The sequence below is a fragment of the Panicum hallii genome, chromosome 5 (assembly GCF_002211085.1).
Source record: "Panicum hallii strain FIL2 chromosome 5, PHallii_v3.1, whole genome shotgun sequence".
Lineage (NCBI taxonomy): Eukaryota > Viridiplantae > Streptophyta > Magnoliopsida > Poales > Poaceae > Panicum > Panicum hallii.
The window spans coordinates 4,125,024-4,148,498 of NC_038046.1; the positions used below are offsets into that span (position 1 = coordinate 4,125,024).

Genomic DNA, 23,475 nt, shown 5'->3' on the forward strand with positions numbered 1-23,475 from the left:
GTTATGGTTTTTGATGGTTTTGATGGAATTTAGTTCAATTTTAGGAAGAAGATTACGGTATCTAAAACTCGTATGAAGATGGTTAAGCGATAACATTTTGCAACGTAGAATCCAAATATTACGATAGTACGGTACATCAAGCCATTAAAAATAAAATAGCAAGATAACAAATAAGTTTAAATATATACACTCCTCCTGCAAATCTAATATTGCCCTTAGTATGCCGGCGTGCGATCATAAATCAGGCAGACATCTTCCCTATCCCGAACGACTGCAAGCTTAACCCGTTTCAGGAACCAGTACCAATTGTCTGTGTTCTTACTCTCTACAAAAGCAAAAGCAACAAGAAACATTTGATTGTTTCCATCCACTCCAATAGCTGTGAGCGTTTGCAATCTATACTTTCCTGTGAGAAAGGTCCCATCGATGCACAGGAGAGGCCGGCAGTGTTGGAATGCGTTAATGCATGGACCCAAGCTGAAAAAGTCTCGCTGCAATATGAAGGGCGGACCTTCTCCTCTGTCTAGACTTTTTAGGTCATAATAGATTTCAGGATTTCTCTGACAAAGGACGGCCAGCAACCGAGAAATATTATCATATGCAGCCTCGAACGTCCCAAACCTCATCTCCAACACCTTCTGTTTTGCACTCCACGCCTTGCTGTACGAGATGGTATACTTGTACTTTTCCTGAATATGCCTGATAATAGACATTGGTTCAAATGACATGTTCTCTACTATCATCCCGTACATCTCATTTGCGATGTATTGCGATGTAAGGTTGCGATGAGTCTTCTGCACGTCCGGCAAATGACAAGTGTGCTGAGTGACAATTGAGCATTCCCAACAATCTTTCCATTTGCCCTTATAGGCATGCACCCGCCACGGACAGCCCTCCTTCACACATACCACATCGTACTTACGAGATCTGCACTCGACTATTTTGAACTCTCGCATAAGAGAGAGACCAACACTTAACAGCTTCCTTCACCTCATCAATTGAGTGGTACCTCGCACCCTGGACAACTTCATTCTCCCTGCAATCTGAAGGCACGCTGGATCCCTCATCTATGACAAGATGACTGAAATCGCTGCTTGCCCATTCTTCAGGCACACCCTCGTCATCATCAGACGAATCGGCATTCATTGCTTCATCCAATTCACGTTCTTCGTCTTGTAGCTGTTCAACAATAAAGGGTATGTTCTCCCCCTCATTAGCCACGTATTGAGATGCTGCGGTGCCACCTGCCTCAATGTTTGGCTTCTCAACTTCTTCATCAATATTTTCATCCCCCGGAGCAGTTTCAATATTTATCAAAGGGTTCTGGTGCACACTGACAAGGAGTACCAGTGGCCATTGTCGGTGTTTTACCGGCTGCCCACCGAGGGGTATACCCAAGGTGGTAAATTTAGGTGAGGAGACGCCGAGATCAGGAACTCGAAGGTGCAAGGAACACAGGATGTAGACAAGTTCGGACCGCGAGGTGCGTAATACCTTACGTCCTGTATGGTGGTTTGTATTCCTTTGGATGTAGGATGATCTGGTGATCTTGTTTTTGAGGAATCGTATCAGAACATATCTCGGATAGATTCCTTCCTTATCGGTTAGTTTTATCTCTTATTTAAACGGGATAAATAAGAGATAAACGAGATAAATAAGAGATAAGACGAACTTAATCTCTTAAACATCTTTAAACTACATTATGTACACAGTCCCGTGGCCCCGGGTCTGACAAGCCCCCGAGCTCTTCGTAGCTGAGTACTGCAGGCTTATCGAGTACTTTCGAAGTAGTCTTCAACTTGTTTCAAAGCTCTGTCTTGAAGTTCTTCTTCGAGTACTTACTCGGCTGCATCGAAGCTATGTAGTGCTCATTCCCCGAATTTTATCCTTGATATGGTGTGCGATTGAAAAATCGCACTCCATATGCAGTAGCCCCCGAGCCTTAGGTTGAATAAAAAAATCAGGCTGAGGGTCACATTAGTCTGTAATCCTCCTTACTTTTCAAATTTAAAAAATAAGTAGTCGATGCCACGTATCCCGCAGCCCCCGAGACTTAAATCCAAATCTGTCAAATTTGGAAAAAAAGATCCAAGAATCGTGGCATTGGTGTTACTCTGAAATCCCGAGAAAAACTCTTCGTCTTCTGCGTAGTGAAATTAAGCCTCCCGCTGGTTTATTTAACCGCGCGGTGACTTAAGGTTTCTTCTGCACTCTCAATCTTCATATGAGTCATCTTCGAGTAGTTTTGCGGCGTACAGCCCCCGAGCTTACGAGCCAGAAGAGCCAAAAGAGCCATGTCGAGTAGTGCGCATCACCCAGCCCCTAAGCCTGGGAACTAGCGGAACTGTGATGGCACGCCGTGCTGCCTGGAGGGTTGTTGCTGAAGCTTGATCTGAAAAAAGACAATGCATATATTATGTAGCATAATGCGAAGATACCGAGTAGTACTCAGTAATAATATGAAGACACCAAAATTTATTCGGTGTAAAAATGTCGCATCTTGCTCTTGCTGGGCCATGTAATTTCCCCGGGCAGTTAGTCTGTTACGTTTAAGCAACTGATCCCTGATGGCCGTAGACCATAGCGTAGGGAGCTTAGCCGCATGCACGCGTAGGAGCATACGCTTACAGAAGAGTCGAGGTTTCATGGATTAAGGCGTATGCTACCCGAATACTTTAGCAACCGCTAAGAGAAGATAAAGAAGTCATCATGCGACAAAGAGGATGCGCGGTGCGCATAAACTAGTCGGCGATGTGTAGCTCTGGAGGGACTCGTACTCATCGAGAGACATACACGCATAAGTAGTCGGCGAGAGCGAGTGTGGCAACACGCAAAGATCTATACTTCCATAGGGTGTAGTCCTATGAAGCCTCCAGCACTCAGAACACAACCTTGTGGCGTAGCCTCCGTAGTCAGTGTCCTAAGACCGTGGCAAAGCCGCCAGCACTCGGTGCATTAAGTCTATGGCAGAGCCTCCAGTACTCGGTGCACCAAAGCTGTGGCTGTCGGTCTAGCATCCAGGAGTAGTCGATCAGGGCGTAGCCCCCGAGGGTTTCATGCCTGTCGAGATGCGTACCCAAAAAGGTAGCCGATCCTATGAAGAACAAGTTGGAAAAGGTATAAATCACTTAGCTTGATTCGTGGACGAATATCGACAAAGCCGTGGAGCTCGTTGATGGAGCTGCGATGGTTTGTTGATGAAGCTCGACTAGTCGGAGTTGATTCCGACTAGCTTTCGAGTCGAGACGAGTAGTTGAAGTAGTCGTCGGCGGGCTGCCGATCATCCTCGTGAAGTCGAAATAGTCGAACTCGTCGCTGCTGCGCGCGGACATTGCGGCACAAGCCGAAGTTGAACCGGGTCGTCAAGGTCGACGGCCGCGGTGCATCGACGTTGCAGTGCGAGGTGAAGTCGAGCCGAGTAGTCGAGGTCGGCGACAGTGCATCTGATGAGGCAAACCAGTTGGCACTCGCTCCTAACCAGCTCCAGTTGCTGCGGGATTCCGTCGCAGAGTCACGACGCATCGCTGGGTCAGTTTTGCTATGCAACTTCCTCGCTGCCACCAACAGCCTCGTGCCATCCTTGTCGGTGAGAGCTCCCCAACAAGCTCCGCACGGATGAGAATACCATGCAAAGATCACGTTAGCAAAGATAGATCAGTGTATAATAATCCTTGCCAGTAACAGCCACGGATTGTATCCAATGTAGGAAAAATATAAAAGGAATCTTCCCTGTTCAATACGTGTAGTATGTGCCCGGTGATCCATCTGTCATCTGCTATTGCTGAGTCACCAGTTGTGCCTCCTGGCGCTCTGCGACAGTTTGTTGATGAAGCTCGACTAGTCGGAGTTGATTCCGACTGGTGAACTGGAAAGATGCCATCGCGCTCGCCGATGGATCTTCGACGCGGTCCCCTACATGGTGCGCCAGCTGTCGGTGTTTTACCGGCTGCCCACCGAGGGTATATCTAAGGTGGTAAATTTAGGTGAGGAGACGCCGAGATCAGGAACTCGAAGGTGCAAGGAACACATGATGTAGACAGGTTCGGACCGCGAGGTGCGTAATACCCTACGTCCTGGTGGTTTGTATTCCTTTGGGTGTAGGATGATGTGGTGATCTTGTTTTGAGTGGGGTACCTGTCCTCCCTTATATATCCGAGAGGTCAGGGTTACAAGAATTCTAACCGATATCAGCCAAGGAATCGTATCAGAACATATCTCGGATAGATTCCTTCCGTATCGGTTAGTTTTATCTCTTATTTAAACAGGATAAATAAGAGATAAACGAGATGAATAAGAGATAAGACAGAATTAATCTCTTAAACCTCTTTAAACTACATTATGTACACAATCCCGTGGCCCCGGGTCTGACAGCCATTGCCAATGACTTGCATTTTGCAGATAAGTTAACCAGTCCTCGATGCTTGCAAGTGACATCAGCTCCCAGATCAAAGCGTGAGTGGTACGATTTATGACGCACTGAACACTCACAGTGTGTGTCTCCTAATTAATCCTTAATCCCCTCATTAACCAGTTGCATAGTAATTTAAATATCCTCTCGTACAGTCTGGTGATTCCTCTGATCGCACAGTTGAATTCACTTAAATCTACCCCATTCGGCCCATAAATCACATTTTCTTCTCCATAATATATACTGAAAATACTCTTCTCGGAAGACATATCTATCAATCATTAATAAACTAGTTATACTACGTATTAATACACAACGACCCTAAGTTTCAGCGATTCTCAGATTATATTTTCCAGATTCTAAACTATTCAGAATATAAATTATACTAAAAACAATTGAAAATAATAAAAACTATTCAAAACATAACTGCCCTAAGAAATATTTCATAGATTATAGTTATTTTCAAGTAATTATACGACTAGAATGAGAATAGACCTCCAAATTAACGTGTGAATAGGGCTTCGCCGCTTCCTCTTCTCTCTTTCTCTCCTCCTTTTTTTTCTTTCTGATTTTTGCGGAATACAATGGAAATTTAGGTGCAGGTGGGGGCTTATATAGCCGGGTGGGGGGGACCTCCTGCCCGCCCAACGGGCGGGATGCCCCTCGGCACTACCTCCCACCCGTTGGATGGGCGGGACGCCCCCGCGGCCGCGTCAGGAACTTCTTTGCGAAAAAGAAAAGTTTCTTATTCACGAAGAGGCCCTCGGGTATAAGTTTTGGAACATCCCACTCGCTGGTTGGGCGGACGCCCCCGCGGCCGCGTCAGGGACCTCTTCGCGAATAAGAAAAGTTTCTCTTCACGAATAAGAAAAGTTTCTTATTCGCGAAGAGCCCCTCGGGTATAAGTTTTGGAACCTCCCTCTCGCTGGTTGGGCGGGAGGTCCCCGGCCCCATGCCTCCCGCCGGATCAACGGGCGGGAGGTACCCATTTTTCGAATTTTTCCCAATCGGCACCCCTTTTTCGAATTTTATTTTTTAAAAACCCTTTTTTAAAAAAAACCTCGTGGTCCTCGCCGCCGCCGGCCCCCAGGCAATCAGGAACTCGCTCACGCCCACCACTGGTGCCCAGGTTATTTGTTGTTTGCCTCAAGCAGAAAACACGGCCCGGAGCCCGGAGCAGCAGCAACCCGAGTCGGACGACCTCCTTCACCGACAACGGAAGCGGTAGCGCGCCCGGGCACTGAGCGCCGCCCAACAAGTGCGCCAAGCGCCGGTGGAAGGACAGGCGGTGGGAGGAGGAGCAGGGAAATGCTAATGTGCAAATATGAATCCTCGTCAAGCAATCTACGGCGATTAGAAGTTAAATTGATAAATATCGGATCATGATTATTGATCGCGATCCAAAAATAGAGAGCAAGTGCAAAATATTAGGGGATAAAGTGAAATACTAACCATATCTGCATCAGATTACTCATCTGTTATATTCTATATATTTTTTCTCTCCATCATCAATAATACTTTTTTATTTTTGACAATAAGTGTTATATCAGATTACTCAATGGATAGATCAATGTATAGAGTGGAGTGAGAAATTACTTACTGCATTCAAGTAAGAGGGAGGTGTACTTTTTATGCTCATAAAAATATTCTGGTATTAGGTATGGAATTATAGAATTGATAAGACGCGGGAGCACCTTTCAACCTGGTGGAGATGGGTAAAGTGAAAAAGAACAGAGTGCCTTCCTATCTTCTCCATTAATAGTGAGGCCTCGAGCCCTCGACGCGGCGGAGCTCCAGCGCACCCCCGCCGCGATATACATGGAACCGGATGTGCAGAAGTGTGACGTGGATTTGATTTCCACAGCGTCTTCTTTGACGTCGACGAGCGCGGCAGGGCGTCTGGATCCCGCCACCGTCGTACGTTGTGCTAACTGCTAGCGACAAGACGATGCGCCGCGCTCCGAGCAGAGCAGCAAAGCCAAACCAAATCTCGCTCACTGCCGGGTTGCAGGCGAACCACTCGACTACCGCCCGGGGCCGCGCTGCGCACCTGCAAAGGCGGAAGGCTGAGCCCAGGGTACGGTGCCGGAGGGAGGCGGTAGAGGGGGGAAATGGCGGGTGGCGGCGGGGAATCGGAGTCGGCGCTGGAGTTGACGCCGACGTGGATCGTGGCGGCGGTCTGCTACTGCTACCTCATCGTCGTCATCTCCCTCGCCGCCGGGAGGTGCCTGCATTACCTCGGTAAGGTGCCAAGGTAACCGATTGATGTTTCCTTACGTTTCTGAAATCTAAACGCGTCGCTCATCTCCCTCCTGAATTAATGCTGCACCTTGATGTCCACTGTGGCCAGTGGGAGCAGACGTTCAAGGGGAAGAATCAGAAGGCGTTCTTCGAGGTTCTACTTGAGGTCAAAGAAGGTATCGATCTGTTCTTCTACTCGCAGATGTGAGAAAATAGGTTAACGTGAATTAGCTCTTGGCCTTCACAATTGCATGTTAATATAGGGCCAAAAAGTCTACAAAATTACAACAGGTTGTTAGTGTTATAAAGCTTGGTAAGCAAATCTAGTAATCTATCTTCTAGTCTATCTCTAACTTAAACATCTCTGGTTGATTCAACCTAGATGTACAAGTGCAACACGATGACTCACGTAGCATCTAGAACATACAACTTCTTATAACAGCCTCCCTCAATCTTAACCTGGCTTGTTGGACAGATTTAGATTGCGTTTAAACTCTTCAAAGCTTGAACTGGAAGTGCCCTGGTGAAACCGTCATTGCTCTTGAGACGGAATTAATTGAACCTGCAATAATCTTTTGGCGACTCTTTCTCTGATAAAGTAAAAATCAATTTCAATATGCTTAGCACGTGCATGGAATACTGGATTTGCAGAGAGATAGGTTGCACCAAGGTTGTCGCACCACAAGCATGGGATTTGTTCAACACCCAATTCTGCTAGCAAAGATTGTATCCAAATCACTTCGGCTGTTGCATTTACTAAAGATTTATATTCTGCTTCGGTACTCAACCTTGCCACTGTAGCTTGTTTTCGTGCACTCCATGACACAAGATTTGGTTCATAAAACACAGCAAAACCGCTCATGGATCTCCTGTCATCAACATTGCCTGCCCAGTCAGCATCTGAATAAGCACTTATCAGCTTGGAGCCTAACTTCCTGAGTTTTAGCCCCAAATCGACCGTGTATTTGATATACCTTAAGATGTGTTTCACTGCTGTCCAATGCACCGAGGTCGGAGCATGTAAAAACCGGCAAACTTTATTCACCGAGTAAGCCAAATCAGGGCGTGTCAATGTAAGATACTGAAGTGCCCCCACAACACTTATGTACTTGGTACTGTCATTAGCACCTAAAACTTCACCTTCAAATTTTGAAAGTTTTTCTGAAGCTGACAAGAGAGTTGGACACGGCTTACAATTGTTCATACCAATTATCTTGAGGATATCTTATGCATAGTTCTCTTGAGATAGCAAAATCCCATCAGATAACTTTTTAACTTCAATGCCTAGAAAAAATTTTAGCTCACCCAAATCTTTTAAGGCAAAATCTGTCTTGAGATCTTGTAGTAGAGCTGGAATAACTTCTGCTACTACAATAACTTCTGAAGAAGAACCAGTCACAATAATATCATCAACATAAATAAGCATATACAATGTTGTGCTGCATCTGAAGACGCATGTCAAAGGCAATGACTTGAGCGTATAGATCGCTTAGGTTCATGTTGGCGCGGCCCATCATAGATGACACCAACGAGTTATAGTCGTAGTCAAGCCCGTTCAGGATGAACGAGATCATCCCATCATCATCGGCTTGCTTGCTGACAGAAGCGAGCTCATCACTGATAGATTTCATCTTGGCAAAGTAAGCTGAGGCGGTCATGCCACCTTTCTTGCAGCTTGCCAACTGCATGCGCAGATTGGTTGCACGAGCTCGGGATTAGGCAGAGAACATCCTAGGGATGCCCAAACTCTAGCAGCAGTTGTTAGTATTGCCACTTGGGCAAGCACATCCTTGGTCAGCGAGTTTAGCAAGTAGCCGAGTAGCTGCTGATCCTTGATCAACCATGACTCGAAGGCCGGATTGATGACAACTTCTTCTGTCTTGTCTTGCTTGGCGACGACCATGGTCTTCGCCGGTTCCTTGGTGACGCCTTTCAGGATATCCACCAGCTGACCTCCTCGGATCACCGGCATGATCTGGGCTTTCCATAGGAGGAAATTGTCTCGAGTAAGTTTCTCAGAGACAGGAGGGCCAAGGCTCAGGCCAGATGTGGTGGAGGAGGAGGACGCCATGGATGTCGGCGGGAGCTAGATGGATTTTGATGGAAGAGTTAGCCCTGGTACCATGTGAGAAAATAGGTTAACATGAATTAGCTCATGGCCTTCACGATTGCATGTTAATACAATGTCAAAGGCCTACAAGAGTACAACAGGTTGTTATAAAGCTTGACGAGCAAGTCTAGGACTCTATCTGCTAGTCTATCTCTAACTTAAACATCTCTGGTTGATTCAACCGAGATGTACAAGTGCAACACGATGACTCGCGTAGCATCTAGAGCATACAACTTCTTCTAACAACAGACACACGCATTTAGCCTGCATTTTCAGGTGATGTTCAGTTCAGGCGAAGCTGAGGTTGCTTCTGTCAGAAAACAGGGAGTTTTGTTCATCTTCAGTGCGAAATTTGATTCCTCTGATCATTTCTAAATTCAGATCAAGCTGTGACCGTGATGCTACAGTAGAGTTCCACCAGCTTCCCCTCAATGTACCCGATGCGATTTTGCAGAACTGATGCTTCTGGGGTTCATCTCCCTGCTCCTGACTCGCAAGCGATGATCCAGAGGACCTGCATTCCTCCGGAGTGGACAACCTACATGCTCCCATGCCATAACGCCAAGGAACAGTCCGAGCTGAGCCCCTCGGAGATTTTCGTCCATCATTTTCATCTAGAAAAGGAAAACCAAGCTGTAGGGCTAAAAAAGATCAGCTTTTACTGCGACAAGAATAAGTGCTGGTACAAGCAAAGGATCTGAATATCTGACCACACTGTCTGGTATCATTTCAGGTGTAAATTAACGGGAAAGCTACATGATAACCGGGCATTGCGCAAATGCATGAGTCTCACTGCACCTTTGCTTCATGTTCAGAGAACAATGCCGAAGACCGAAGAACAGCTCCCGCGCCGCGACGCGCATGTTCCAGGAGACGGCGTCCCGGCCCGGCGCGGCATGCCGCATCTCGCCGCAGAGGGAGTGCGCGGCGATCAGGTTGATGCGCCGGAACAGGCCCGGCCGGCAGTAGCCGGCGCACGGATCAGGTGGGAGCGCCCAGCGCCAGCGACCGGCTCCGCGACGCGCACCAGAGGATGCAGCCGTAGCCCGCGGCATCACGACCCGTCACCGTCAGGGTTTGATCTCCGCCGACGCAGCTATGTTCACGCACCGAGACGCTACGGAGAGGAAGGAGAGAGAGGCAACCAATGCCTGCGGCGCGGAGGCTCTCCGGCGAGCCACGGCGGCGTCCACGCCACGACCAGGTGCGGACGGTATTGACCAGGGATGGACGGTATTTGAAATACCGTCCACCCTGGGTCTCTGACAGCCGTTCGATCGAACTCGTGCGGGCCCAGATCGGGCGTGGATTGCGCCGGGGGTGATCATCCTCGCCAGGCAGGCGCGGGAGCTGCACGCTGGCATGGCAGAGGCCAGAGGCTCGGGTCGGATTGATCATGGGATCGTGGAGCAGCAGCTGGCGGGCTCTGGAGCGTGGTGGAGCACGCGGGCTCGTCGGCCGAGGACGCGGGGAACGTCGCCGCCGCTTCCTTCGAGGACAGGGAGAGCCCTCGCACGCTCTGGTGGGGCCGCCGGCTCGTACCTCGCCGCCGCCTTCCTAATGCTCCGAGTTCCATCGCTACACAGGATCGAAGCGGACGGCGGGACGGAGAGCGAGACCACGGGAACGGCGTTGTACTTTGCAACTGGGTTCAGACTTCAGACTTGAGGCTGGTCAGGGAGACTGAGCCAGGCGCTGCTACTTGAACAGATGTCAAACTCCACGTATTACCCACATGGAGACATGAATCCACGAGCTGCTTGCTGAGGACAAGCTCATCAGCATGATTTGGAAGCTAAACAACACATAAATGTAGTAGATGCAATTGCCATAGGATTCAGTGTCGAACCTAGCCTAGGTAGTGGCTAGAATTGGTGGTAGTGATCAGGATGGCTTCTGAAGAATCCTCTTGAGATTATTCAGAGATAGTAGTCTAGTTTGTGGCTCTGCGAAAGGGCTCGAGTCCCAAGTTGGAGAACTAGTGTTTGGACTTTGGACGATTCAGTTGGAATCTATCACTGCAGATTAGTACCTACCTTGCCTTGGCAATCCAGTGCGCAAGACATTGAGCAGCCTACGCCGTGCTAAAGCTCTTGGTGCGGATTCCCCGGCAGCGGCAGGGTGCGCTCGCTCGTCTATTGACCACCTTGGCACACTGAAGGTTTTGTGGCGTAGAAATCTGATGGATACATCATACATAACAAAACTTCTGTTTGGAGCTCACTGTTGTGATTTTTGTTTGTACCGTGCTGCACACTTGTGACTTTGTGAGGAATTTCACAATGGGGCAGCTCGGTTTGGTGATGGCAAATCATAGTTACAACTGAAAGTTCACTTGTAGCCAACCGTTCTGTCAGATAATACAGTTTTTGTTTTGATGAATGTCAGATAATACAGTAAGATGTGGATTCCTAGTTCCAAAAATGTAGCGCTCACGATCATTGACATGAACATAGAATAAGACAGACGGGTGGAGCTAATTGGGGGCACGAGCTGAGTGAAAAATCTTCTCTGTACAATCATTTTCTAGATTAATGCTGACGACGTGACTGAATTCAGTATTTTATTTGGAGAGACATTCATCTTCGCCAAGAACGACCAACACTGAACAATTTCAAAAACTTCAGTTCGGGTCATCGCTACCCAAAATGCATGCGTCTCGATGCACCTTTGCTTCATGTTCAGAGAACAATGTTGGAGCAGATGTTCACTTAGCCGAAGGCCGAAGATGGGGTGGAGACGGAGTACATGCGGCGCAACTGTGTTCACGCACCGGGACGCGCTATAGAGGCTGACATCTTCAAGGAGGAAGGAGAGGGGGGCAACCGATGCCTGCGGCGCGGGGGCGCTCCGGCGAGTCACGGTGTGCCGCATAGGCGGCGTCCTTGCCACGACCAGGGGCGGACGGTGTTGACCGGGGGTGGACGGTGTTTCAAATACCGTCCACCCTGGGTCCCTGACAGCCGTTCGATAGAACTCGTGCGGCCCAGATCGGGCGTGGATTGCGCCCGGGGGTGATCGTCCTCGCCAGGCAGGCGCGGGAGCGGCACGCTGGCATGGCGGAGGCCGGAGGCTCGGGTCGGATTGATCACGGGATCGTGGAGCAGCAACCGGCGGCGATCTGCCGGTTGAGGACGCCGGGAACTTCGTTGCCGCTCGCATCAAGAGCAGCTCGTCGTCCAACCGACCGCGGGGCCGTCGGGTCGACCTCGTCGTCCTTGCCTCCGGCGGGTACGAGGTGTCGAGCACGGCGAGGGAGTTGGCCGTGGACACGCGCACGTACGCGTCCGTCCCGAGCTGCGCCAGCGCCTCGTGAACACATGTTGGCTGTTTCCCTTGCCCACGGCGCTGCCGGCCACGCGCGTGGCCTGGAAGTACGACCGCACGCCGGCGATGAGCTAGTGCAGCGCCCGGGACGGGCTGGCTGGCGGCCGTGCCAAGGACCAGGTCGTCATAGACCGCGACCGGGACGTTGATCTCTTCCCTGCAGAATCTAAAAGTGTTGGTCGACAATACTCAAAAGCATATGCAGTGCTGGGGTCTGATATTCTGATCTGTGGCCCGTTTTGACCTGGTTATACTACACTGACGGCCTGAAGATTATAACACGAGGATTCAGGGAAATCTGAAATAGGATTTGTGGCTTTCTCTCCTGCCCTCACTTTTCTGTTTAAGTGGCGTATGGTTGGACTCTTGCCAAACATTGTGGAGATTCTACTTTCGACAGCAGCGACTGCCGGCGGAAGGGGTTAGGGGGGATCAGGGCACGCTGAACTTGGATTGGATGGAAGCTGTGGTGGGTCGGTAGGTTTCCTCTGCTTGCTCCGCGGCTGGAGTCGGATATGCTCGCACTCCCGTGGCATGGCCCTACTACAGGGAAAGTCAGGCCAAGTAAGCCCAACCGCCAACCGATGTGATTCGGCAGCATGCTCGGTTGTGGATTGCCCAACCTCACGGTCAGGTCAGGTGCGGTACTGCGGTGCGTTCCAAGCAACTGAAACCTCGCACCTCTCTCTCTGATCTTTCTTCACCTAACGTTGCCTATCTGGGAATAGCCGGCTTCTCCACTCGCAAAGTCACAATAAGAACGAGTCTACGAGTTGGTCTGTGACCTACGGCGCCACACCGCGCTGCATATCCCGCGCCGCAGGTGTGGCGGCCGAATCGGCCGCCGCACCTTAGGCACGGTGCGGTGCCCTAGGCCACAAAGCAAACAGCCCTTATCTGTGTCAGGAAAACAAATCCGCTAATCCACATGTAACATGTTGCTCGCTAAGGTGGAGCAGAGCAGCGCGGCTCAGACCTGATGTTGGAGCACGAGCAAGCTTAGGAAGGAAGTCCTTGGAGGAACACGATGAGCCGACAGGCATAGGCAGCTTGATTCTCGCCTATTGGGGTCTCGGTCGTGCGCGCGCCGGCAGCCGGCAAAGTGCTCTGGAGCGTGCAGCCGCGCGCGATATCGCTGCGACTGCTGTCGCTGAGCGGCCGAGAGAGACCGAGCTCGATCTGGATCGGATCCGGGAGCATCACGTGAGCAGCATCTAACCATGCTTCCTTTGGAGTTTGGCCTTTGCATTCCTCCGAGATCTACTACTAGTAGCTCAACCTTGCTCGCAGAACGCATTCGGTGGTGACTCTCCGAGATCCTACTGTAGTACTGTTTCAAGTAGACAGTGTTCCATTTCCATCAGTGGTTGACCGGCCGGCAGCCTCGCATCGCTGCTTTGAAACGAAAAGTCAAACCCAACGTTGAATGTTAATGATGGTCAGCGTAAGTGCAGGCAACGCCCTCCGTCTCCAAAGATTAGCAAAAATCAGAGCAGTTTGGCACGCCTCAACCTGTGCGTTCTCGGTTGGGCAGGCGTCAGTAGCCAGCCGCCGGGTGGGTTTATCCCCAACCGGCCCCGCTCGCTGCCAATCAGCCAGCCTCGTTCGTCGACGAGGCGCGATGCCGACGGCCGCCACCGACACCCGGTTCCCGGGTTGCACGCGCCCGGCCCGGAGGACCAGCGGGGACGCGGGCCGGCCTGTCGGAGCGGAAACCGGACGGAGCCGTGGACGGGGCGGGGCGCGCGGGATGGACGGGTGGGGCACCTGGGGGCGCGCTCGCACTTACTCACACGGCCCCACTCACACCGTCACATTTCTTTTTTTTGAAAAAGGTTATTTTTTAAAAGTGTCACATTTCTTGGCCTAATACTACTGTACTATTTGCATTTGCATTTTTCAATCCACTACTTGGAAAGAAAAGTTGTTTTGCATGTCTTTTGATCATAATCTTGGCCAACCTACTACCAATCCCTCTATTCTCAATCTCGACAGTGTAGAGGTAGAACAACATCCGCAGGGAATGGCGTGGAGGAGAATTTCCAGCTTATTCTTTTCACAGCCCCTGGTACGTAATAATGCGATAGTTGAAGGGCAAATCTACAAAATACTCGAAAATCGAACATTTTGGTCAAGATTTGCCGAGTAATCTAATCCGAGTGTACGTACGGTCGTCTAAACGCGTCCCCATCCCCTCCGCCTCCGCCCACACACCGCTTGCACTCCACTCACCAGTCACCACTGCGCTGCCGCTGCCACCACCCCCTTCTCCGCTCGCGCTAGCTGTGCGCGCCCGCCCGCCCTCCTTTATATAACGCGGCGAGGGCAGTGCGGAGGCAGAGCCCCCAAGGACGCGCCTCGCCTCGCCTCCTCTTCGAGATCCGCGCGGAGGCCCCCCTCGACCGCTCCGATTCCGGCGAGGTACCGACCCACCGCCTCTGCATTGCAGCCCTCTTCTCTCTCTGTTTTTTTTTTCCCTTTGCTTCCCTTTCCCGACGCGGATCCGGCAAGCTGGTTTCTTCGTTCCGCCGATTTGCTAGCGACCTGTCGAGCTGGTGGATTAGTTGCGCCCCCCCCCCCCCCACCCCGGGAACCCGCCATTGATTAGCGCGCGTCCGCGCTCAGCTCGGAGCCAGCTAAACCCGCAGATCCGGTAGCTGGCTGTGCAGGGAATTGAACGGACGTGAGAGGATTTTAATGCACGCGCCTTGATAAAATTTCTTTCCATGTTTGGCTACATGAGGAGATTTCTTTGCTTTCCGACGACTTTTTAGTTATCCTTGGAAAGAGTTGCTGTAGTAGGAGACAGGAAGCCAATAGTACCACCAAGAACGGATCTTTCTTGCGCTGTTGCTTCTGCAGATCCAGCGTTTCTTTCTTTAGATCCACCGATTGGTTTCAATCCGCAGCGTTTTAAGTTGTTCACAAGGTTTTCGTTTGCTTCAGGTGCCGCGCAGCCGAGTACAGACAAGCTGCGATTTTTGGGGTTCTTGGTCGACCCGGTAGTTGGTGCAGACAAACCGCGTGAAGGTCGGTGATCTGTACATGTGCGTGAGGGACTGATGGCATTTGGCCGGGGTGCAAAGATGGACGGCCGCCGGCCGTCATCGTCGTCCTCATCGTTCTGCACGACAACCACGGTCGTCGTCTTTGTGGCACTCTGCCTGGTCGGCGCGTGGATGATGACATCGTCCACCATCTTCCCGCTGGAGATTTCGTCGAATAAGAAGCCACTGGTGAAGCAGCAGCCTGCGCCTGTTAACTTCGGCGCGTCTGAGGATGCAGCATCTGGCAATGCTGGTGAGGGTTCTGGGAAATTTGAGGATACTGACAACAATGACACCACAGTCCCAGAGGAGCCGAGTAACAATGAAACTCCTGGGGAAGAGAAGTCCACCGAGAACATTGTGGAGAAGCCTGAAGAAAAGGAGCTGGAACCACCAAAAGAGAAAGAGGAGACCAAGAATATGTTTGATGATGCAAATGGAAAATCAGAAGGGCGGTCAGATGATGTGAAGAATGGCGATGATGGGGATAAGAGTGAGGAGAAGAAAGATGATGAAATTACAAATGAGAGTGGTGATGAGAAACCTGATGGCGAGAGGAAGGATGATCAAGAAGAAAAATCTGAAGGCGATGCCACTCAGGAGGAGCAACCTCAAATAGAAGAGAAGGTGGAAGAAAATGGAGAAAAGGAACAGAGCTCAAACTCTAATGAGGTATTTCCTGATGGGGCTCAGTCAGAGCTACTGAAGGAGTCAAATACCCAGAATGGTTCGTTCCCCACTCAGGCTGCGGAGTCGAAGAATGAGAAGGAAGTTCAAGCATCATCAAAATCTTCAGGTGATGAGACCAGCTATAGATGGAAACTATGCAATAGCAGTGCCTCCATGGATTACATTCCTTGCCTTGACAATGAGAAGGCTATCAAGAAGCTTCGAAGTACTAAACATTATGAACATCGTGAGAGGCATTGCCCTGAGGAGCCTCCTACCTGCCTTGTTCCACTCCCAGAAGGATATAAACGCCCAATTGAGTGGCCAAAGAGCAGGGACAAGGTAATTATGTCTAATCTTTATTTTACAACACCGAATTATCTTTAGCTGAACAAGATCTCTCTTTTTCTTATTATACAAGTTCTACTAATTTTGCAGGTATGGTACAGCAATGTTCCACACACCAAGCTTGCAGAGTACAAGGGGCACCAAAATTGGGTTAAAGTCTCTGGTGATTACCTCCTGTTTCCTGGGGGTGGGACTCAGTTCAAGAATGGTGCACTCCATTACATTGATACTATTCAGCAGGTACTGTCATTACCCAGCATCCGATATTAGATGTCATCCATTAGACTTGGAACTTATCTGCTGCACACTTTTGAGCATCAGCGATTTATTTTTATACTATAGCACAAATGTAATTCGTAGAGAAATGCCTCGGTGATGTTGTTATGGAAATTTGCACTGGTTCAGGAAATTTTTGTGTTAGACTAAGCAACATCAGGTTTTCACATTCATACATGTGATTTCAGCCCCTCCTCTCCTGACAGCGAAAACTTGCCTTTTTGTAGTAAGCGTCTTCCTTGTGTTAATTTATGAAGAAAGCAGAATGCTGAACATGATAATGAAATTTTCATGTTGTGCCTTTGAAGTTGATATTATCAGAGTTTCTTTCTTTCTATGCTAATTAAAGTGCTGGTCGCAGGCATTGCCTGATATTGCATGGGGCAAACGAAGCCGTGTAATTCTAGATGTTGGTTGTGGAGTTGCCAGCTTTGGAGGCTACATGTTTGACAGAGATGTGCTTACCATGTCTTTTGCTCCAAAAGATGAGCATGAAGCTCAAGTACAATTTGCACTAGAAAGGGGAATTCCAGCAATATCAGCTGTAATGGGCACCAAGAGACTTCCATACCCCAGCAGGGTCTTTGATGTCATTCATTGCGCTCGCTGCAGGGTCCCTTGGCACATTGAAGGTTTGTCTTGTTGGTGACATGTCTTCCTTTCTTTTATCAATTTTCTGTAGAAGTCAATCTTGTTGCTGACTCTTGCTGCTTCAGGTGGCATGCTTTTACTGGAATTGAATCGCATTTTACGCCCTGGTGGTTACTTTGTCTGGTCTGCCACTCCTGTTTACCAAAAACTCCCAGAGGACGTCGAGATTTGGAATGGTACTGCAGTTACTGCTTCCTTAATTCACCCAAAATTGATGCAATTTTTTAGTGTCTACATATCAAAAGAGCATACTATCATTTTGCAAGAACACTGTATATCCATAAGTAGAGTAGCATACAGGTATCATCCATCTCTAGTGAGGCATCCGCACGAAATTTGTGTTCAAACACTGAAACACATAATGGAAATATCACAGTATTGCTTAACGGAATTTTAGCTACTCTTTACTTCCTCTTTTCCTGTAGCAACCACTGACATCACAAATTCAGCTGTTTATGAGTGAAAGTACTGAAATAATTCTAGGAATCAGGAACCAAGTCTTTCATGGATTCAGCAGGCTTGCATTTATCCAAAATACATGACATGTGCCAACTTTGGAAAATTGAATTTTATGTCTAACATGCGATCACTTATTCTTTACAGCCATGTCCACTCTGACAAAGTCCATGTGCTGGAAGATGGTCAACAAGACTAAGGATAAGTTAAACCAAGTTGGTATGGCCATATATCAGAAACCAATGGACAACAATTGCTACGAGAAAAGATCAGAAAACAACCCACCATTATGCAAGGAATCTGATGCTGCAGATGCTGCATGGTATTTTGGTTCTTTGAGAAGGATATGTTTTCAGTACAACGAAGTATTTCTCTGCTTTGCTTACACTACATTTTGATTTGCAGGAATGTACCTTTGGAAGCATGCATGCACAAATTGCCTGTTGGCCCAACAGTTCGAGGAGCAAAATGGCCAGAATCATGGCCGCAAAGGCTTGACAAGACCCCTTTCTGGATTGATGGTGCCCAGGTTGGAGTCTATGGAAAACCTGCAAATGAAGATTTTGAGGCAGACAATGCTCACTGGAAACGGGTTGTAAGTAAATCATACTTGAATGGCATGGGAATTGACTGGTCCAAAGTGAGAAATGTCATGGACATGAAAGCAGTGTATGGAGGGTAAGTGGTTCTTTCTCAGTTTCTTGAATATTTTCTTTTTGGATAATTCCAATTACGCTTTATGACCATAAATCCAAGCTGGGACGGTGCTAGCAGAAAAGATAATGGGCAACTTGTCCATAAGTCATCAAGCATTTTTCTTTCTTTCTTCCAGTTAAGCTGTGGAAATGTAAAAACCATTTAGTTTTCTTGGTTTCGATCTCAAGATACAGTAGTCTTATTTTTAATCGAAGAATGTTCAACAAATGCATTTTAGCACCTTCTTATCTTTTTTTTTCTTAACTGACATTTTACATTGCTGCATGACAGTTTTGCCGCTGCTCTGAAGGACCAAAAGGTTTGGGTTATGAATATCGTGCCAATTGATTCACCAGACACTCTGCCCATCATTTATGAGCGTGGTTTGTTTGGTATGTATCATGACTGGTGCGAGTCTTTCAGCACTTACCCAAGAACATATGACCTTCTGCACGCAGACCACCTGTTCTCGAAGCTCAAAAAGAGGTTGGTATTTCGTACTCCTATTCTGAATGATCGCGGTTTCTTAATGTTATGTCATTGCAGTTTCCTCATGGTATGCCAATAGCTTAGGTTTAGCACAGCAACCTGTAAAGGATTATGTCTTGACATTACTCAATCCATCCATTAAATATATACTATTGGAAGTCTGAAGTTCAAACTGACTGATGTTATCTGTTCAGCAAAAAATAATAATCATTTCACATGTTTACCGAGTCTGATGTGTTTCTTTGACATGTAGCAGTAGCATGTTTGCATGCTTTATGCTTCTTGCACAACTGAAATGTTGTTGCAGAACTAAGTCTGTGTTGCTTGTTTGCAGATGCAAATTGTTGGCGGTTTTTGCCGAGGTCGACCGTGTGTTGAGGCCACAAGGCAAACTGATCGTCAGGGATAGCGCGGACACAATAAACGAACTGGAGAGCATGGCCAAGTCCCTAAAGTGGGAGGTGCGCATGACCTACACCAAGGGTAACGAGGGGCTGCTCTGCGTCGAGAAGTCGACGTGGCGGCCCAAGTAGGTTGAAGCAAGCACGTGAAGTATATGCGTTGAAGAAAACTTGTCACTGGGTAGGGCACATTAGACGAATTTTGGCTCGAGATATGCGTATGATTCTTGCTGAAGCTGAAAGGACAAAAATCTTCGGTGTAACTGTAAAATAATACATCTATTTTTTCCCAGTTCGTTGTTCGACAACGTTGCTGTAAGATAGTGCCGGAAATCACAGGTACATTACATTCAGTCCAATAGCTACCTTCTTCACTTTGTCGGATAGCAGTTGGACAATCCGAAATTTCGGCTATGTTTGAACTGTTGTGCAAGTTGTTGCTCAGCAGCCTACGGTGAACTGTGACACGCTTGGTGCTTCCCCGTCCTGCTGTCCGTGGACCAGCCACTGCGTGCAGCACACTGGATCCGGTGGTGCGAGACTGCAAGTTACCACCCGCTTGAGAACGCAACTGCGCGCCGGGAAAGATACAAAAATGCTCAGGATGCGGCACGGTTGGAAGAGGTCTAGTTGCAGTCAGATTTTTTTTTCTTTCCGTTTTTGTCTCGGCTCTCACTGAATCATACGGTTTTCCCTAGCAGATCATCCTGCTATCTACTAGGTTTGTAGCGACCAGTTCGAGTCTATTCTTGGTCATCACTTAGCATTTGCCGTCTCAGATGAATCTAGTAACCTATCTGGTCCTGTTTGAAATAGGAAACCGGGCAAATCAGGCCTCTGGAGTTACGCCTGCAACCTCCATTTCTGCAGCTGAAGTTCTGAACTGAACCTCCCGCGTCTGCTGAATCTGCTTCTCCCATGTCCAAAAATAACGAGCAAAGAACCCCGGGGCCACAAAATTTGGGGAATCCTGACTCCCTATCGAGTGCTCTGCTCCGGCACCTATTTCCCTCTGGCCCAATCTTTTGGTTTTTGGTGTGGGCCGTGAGGTTTGCACCAGAAATAGATGTTGCCCATTGGATTGATGAGGGCTGAAGAGGGTAACCGGGCACGGACAAGGGCTGCCTTTGAGGACGATGTGGCAAGTGTGGCAACTGGCATTGGAGAAAGAAAGCGTTCGTGTGCTGGATGTGTCTCGAAGTATCGGATGCCCTGTTGAGTGGCCCCTTTTTTTTTTCCTCCCTGTGCGAGGCCGAGGAGAACTGGTTGCCCTCCGGCTCCGGGCCCATCAAAACCTCTGGCACCCGTGCACAACCGCTACCGGACACGGACGGCGCACGTGAGCTCCGCGTCCGGCCAGCCAGATTCCGAAAATTTCAAGGGCCTTATTTTCAAAAAAAGAAAAAAAATTACGTGCTTTGCTTGCGAACAAACATTGATCCATCCATCCATCAACAGCAAGCGATTGAAGAGTGGAGACACAACAAAGAAAAAAAGCGCTTGCTTATATATATAATATGTATATATATATGTTTGTATATGTACACTAGTAGCAATAGCAGTAGGCCGTCGGCGCACGCATCCGGCACGCGCGCGCGCGGCAGCGTCCAAAAATGGGAAGGCGGCGCGGGGCCCGCCCCACCTGGGCGCGCACGTGGGCTGAAAACCCCCGCGCGGGCCCCCGGCCCCGGCGAAAGCGATCCTTCTTTTGGCTCGGTTCGCGCGCCGGCCGCTAGGTGCTGCAGGGAGCCGCCGCCGCCTCCTGGGCCGGGCCGTGGGAGAGCCAGCGTGTGAAGGCGTCCAGCGTGCGGGTGTCGGCGCGGTAGTGGCGCTGCGTGAAGCGCATGAGGTCGGCCCAGGTGAAGTCCGGGTAGCGGCGGGGCGCCGCGCCGACGGCGCCGCTGGCCGGCGGGCGCACCACCCGGTCCTCGCGCGGGCACAGGAAGAAGGCCAGCGACCGCCGCTCCTGCCGCCGGTTCACCACCGCGCGGTGGAGGCAGCTCTTGTACCGCCCGTTCGACAGCGCCTGTGTGCAAAGATAAAGATCAGACATGTGGCATCGATCGATGGAGACCTCTCATCATTATTGAATTGCTCGTTTGCTTTCTCTTTGATTCGATGAAAAAGAGCAGACTTGTATCGTTTCCGTATACGCGCTGCAGCCACAGAATGTTTACATACATATACAATATCTATGATCTATCCGCACAAAAGTCCTGTCAAAAGAGCACAGGAAAACCCTCTGGTTGCGGTGCGCCGGAGCGGGGCCAGGTGCCTGCCACCCACACGGCCGGAGGGGCCGAGCTGGAGCCCCGGCGTGGGCGCCGCGTGCCGGATCGCGAGCGGAGCCGCGACAAAGCGCGGCGGAAACGGCTAGAAACTCTAGCTGAGGCGGCAGCCGGGGGCGGGGGGCAACACCAGCCAAGCAGCGTCCAGCCACCGGCAAGGCGAGGGCAGACCAACCAGAACCAGCCCTGTCCTCCAGCGCGGCGCTCCCTCGCGCACGGGATCGGACGGGATGGCATGGGCGCCGGGAGGAGAACCACCGCTCGGTCTCGGTCGCCCCGACCCATTCCCGGACACCGCGCCAAAACAGGGGAAGACGACGAGACCGCGCGCACCTGGGCGCGGGGGCCACCGCCGAAACCGCCGCCCGTCCACCGCGGCGCCATCGTATCCTCCCCGCCCCGCCGCCGCGCAAGGCAACAAAACCCTCTCCCCGCAACGCTCCAACGGCACAGACCAACAGGGCCCCGGCCGCTCTCCCCCGTCTCTCTCTATCTCCCTACCGTCGCGACGACGAACTTTTCCCGCGGAAGAGGCTCGGGCTGGCCGCGGATAGGGAGCCGTAGGAGCCGCGGCCGCGTGTAGCCCGCCGGGATGGAACCAACTCGAACGCATGTCCGCGTTGCGTCGCTGCACGGTAACAGTGGCGGCTCCATGACATGCCTACGTGTGCGTGGTGTGACCTGCCCGGCTAGCTCCATCAGCAGGGCTTGGGGAACAGAGCAGGACAAGGAACAGGGGAGAGCTAGCTAGCGCTTTCGTTAGTAACACGCGGAAGATAAGAGGAGGGGGAGCCCGTACCATGAAGGTGTCGCCGATGTTGATGACCATGGCGCCGGGGACGGGGCGGACGGGGCGCCACTCGCCGTCGACAAGGACCTCCAGCCCGCCGACGTCGTCCTGGAGGAGGATGGTCAGCGCGGTGGGGTCGCAGTGCGGGCCCGTGCCCAGCGTGCGCTCCGGCTCCGGGCACGGCGGGTAGTAGTTGCACCGCATGATGGAGCGGCTGTCCTCGAAGAACTCCCGGTAGTAGCCGCGCTCCACGCCCAGGCTCAGCTCCAGCAGCTCCATGATCGTCAGCGACAGAGCCTTCATCTCCTCGCAGTACCTCTGGTACACGCGCCTGCCACACGTGCATGAGGGGTTGGCGTGCTTCAATTCGTCGGAATGCAAGCAATGCCAAGATCGATGGGCCTGCTTAAATTGGTGCTCGTTCTTACCCCATTGGCTCGAAATCCTGGCCGAGGGTGCCGGCGAAGTAGTCGACGACGACGGGCGACGCGGCGCCGTCGTGGAAGCCGAAGGAGAGGGTCTCCTTCCACGGGAGCTTGGACGCGAACCGGTCGGCGTGCGCGCTCGTGTACCCGGACACGGTGCCCGGGACGCGCCGGGCTCGCTGCTTCTCGGCCAGCGGCAGCCGGAAGAAGTCGCTGGCGCCGTCCAGCGCGGCACGCGCCAGGGCCGCGTCCACGCCGTGCCCGCACACCTGGAAGAACCCGTGCGTCGCGCACGCCGCGGCCACCTGCGCCGCGGCGCGGTGCAGCCCCGCGCGGTCGCCATTGCGCAGCACGCCCACGTCCACCACCGGCACGCCCAGCTCCGCGGCCGAGGTCGGGCGCGCGTCGTCGTGCGGCCACACGAACGGCGCCGGGATCTTGGGCTCCCGGCGCAGGTCGAACACGGCGGCCGCCTTGCTGGCCGCGTCGGCCCTGTCCTGCTTGGCCGCGGGGAGGTCAATGCTGGGGGTCGGTGCGCGGAGGAGGAGAGGCGGGGCCGGGCTGGCGTCCATGGACGCGGCGGCTGCGCGCTTGGCGATGCTGCTGCTGCGAGGCAGAGCTGGCTCTTGCTGTGCTTGGGACACCATGGGATGCGCGAGCTGCGAGTGTGCGGGGGGCCAGTCCGGGCCGGTGGGGGTATTTGTAGCAGGGGAGGAAGGGGAGTTCGCGAGCAACGACAAAGACAAGCGAGGGAGGAAACATTTGCGACCTCAGGTGGGACCCGGCCACAGGGGCGGCCATGCCATGGGGTCCTGCTGGAGGCATCCCATATAAAGCCGAAAAGGCGCCTATA

General features: G+C 51.0%; 2 protein-coding genes and 1 non-coding gene across 4 annotated transcripts; 1 reads left to right on the forward strand and 2 right to left on the reverse strand.

The window, feature by feature from the left end:
- Nucleotides 1-8,105: 8,105 nt before the first annotated feature.
- Nucleotides 8,106-8,241, reverse strand: LOC112896070. Its single transcript, XR_003229359.1, has one exon. It is a non-coding gene; the product is annotated as a small nucleolar RNA Z247 (small nucleolar RNA).
- A 6,117-nt stretch (nt 8,242-14,358) lies between these two features.
- On the forward strand, nt 14,359-19,819 carry LOC112893004 (probable methyltransferase PMT24). Of its 2 annotated transcripts, XM_025960139.1 has the most exons (10): nt 14,359-14,507; nt 15,033-16,144; nt 16,241-16,390; nt 16,788-17,058; nt 17,143-17,253; nt 17,681-17,855; nt 17,939-18,211; nt 18,521-18,715; nt 19,053-19,244; nt 19,280-19,819. In XM_025960139.1, exons 2-10 carry the CDS (start codon nt 15,149-15,151, stop codon nt 19,281-19,283), a joined length of 2,367 nt encoding a protein of 788 aa, XP_025815924.1. In that variant the 5' UTR covers nt 14,359-14,507; nt 15,033-15,148; the 3' UTR covers nt 19,284-19,819. The 2 variants fall into 2 exon arrangements, with proteins under 2 accessions (XP_025815924.1, XP_025815923.1); XM_025960138.1 differs by lacking the exon at nt 14,359-14,507 and having other exon boundaries at nt 15,149-16,144; nt 19,053-19,819.
- A 701-nt stretch (nt 19,820-20,520) lies between these two features.
- On the reverse strand, nt 20,521-23,336 carry LOC112893005 (gibberellin 20 oxidase 2-like). Its single transcript, XM_025960140.1, has 3 exons — nt 22,626-23,336; nt 22,207-22,528; nt 20,521-21,145 (listed from the first exon to the last, which is right to left on the reverse strand). The coding sequence occupies exons 1-3, from the start codon at nt 23,267-23,269 to the stop codon at nt 20,852-20,854; spliced, it is 1,260 nt and encodes a 419-aa protein (XP_025815925.1). The 5' UTR covers nt 23,270-23,336; the 3' UTR covers nt 20,521-20,851.
- Between the last annotated feature and the right edge of the window lie 139 nt (nt 23,337-23,475).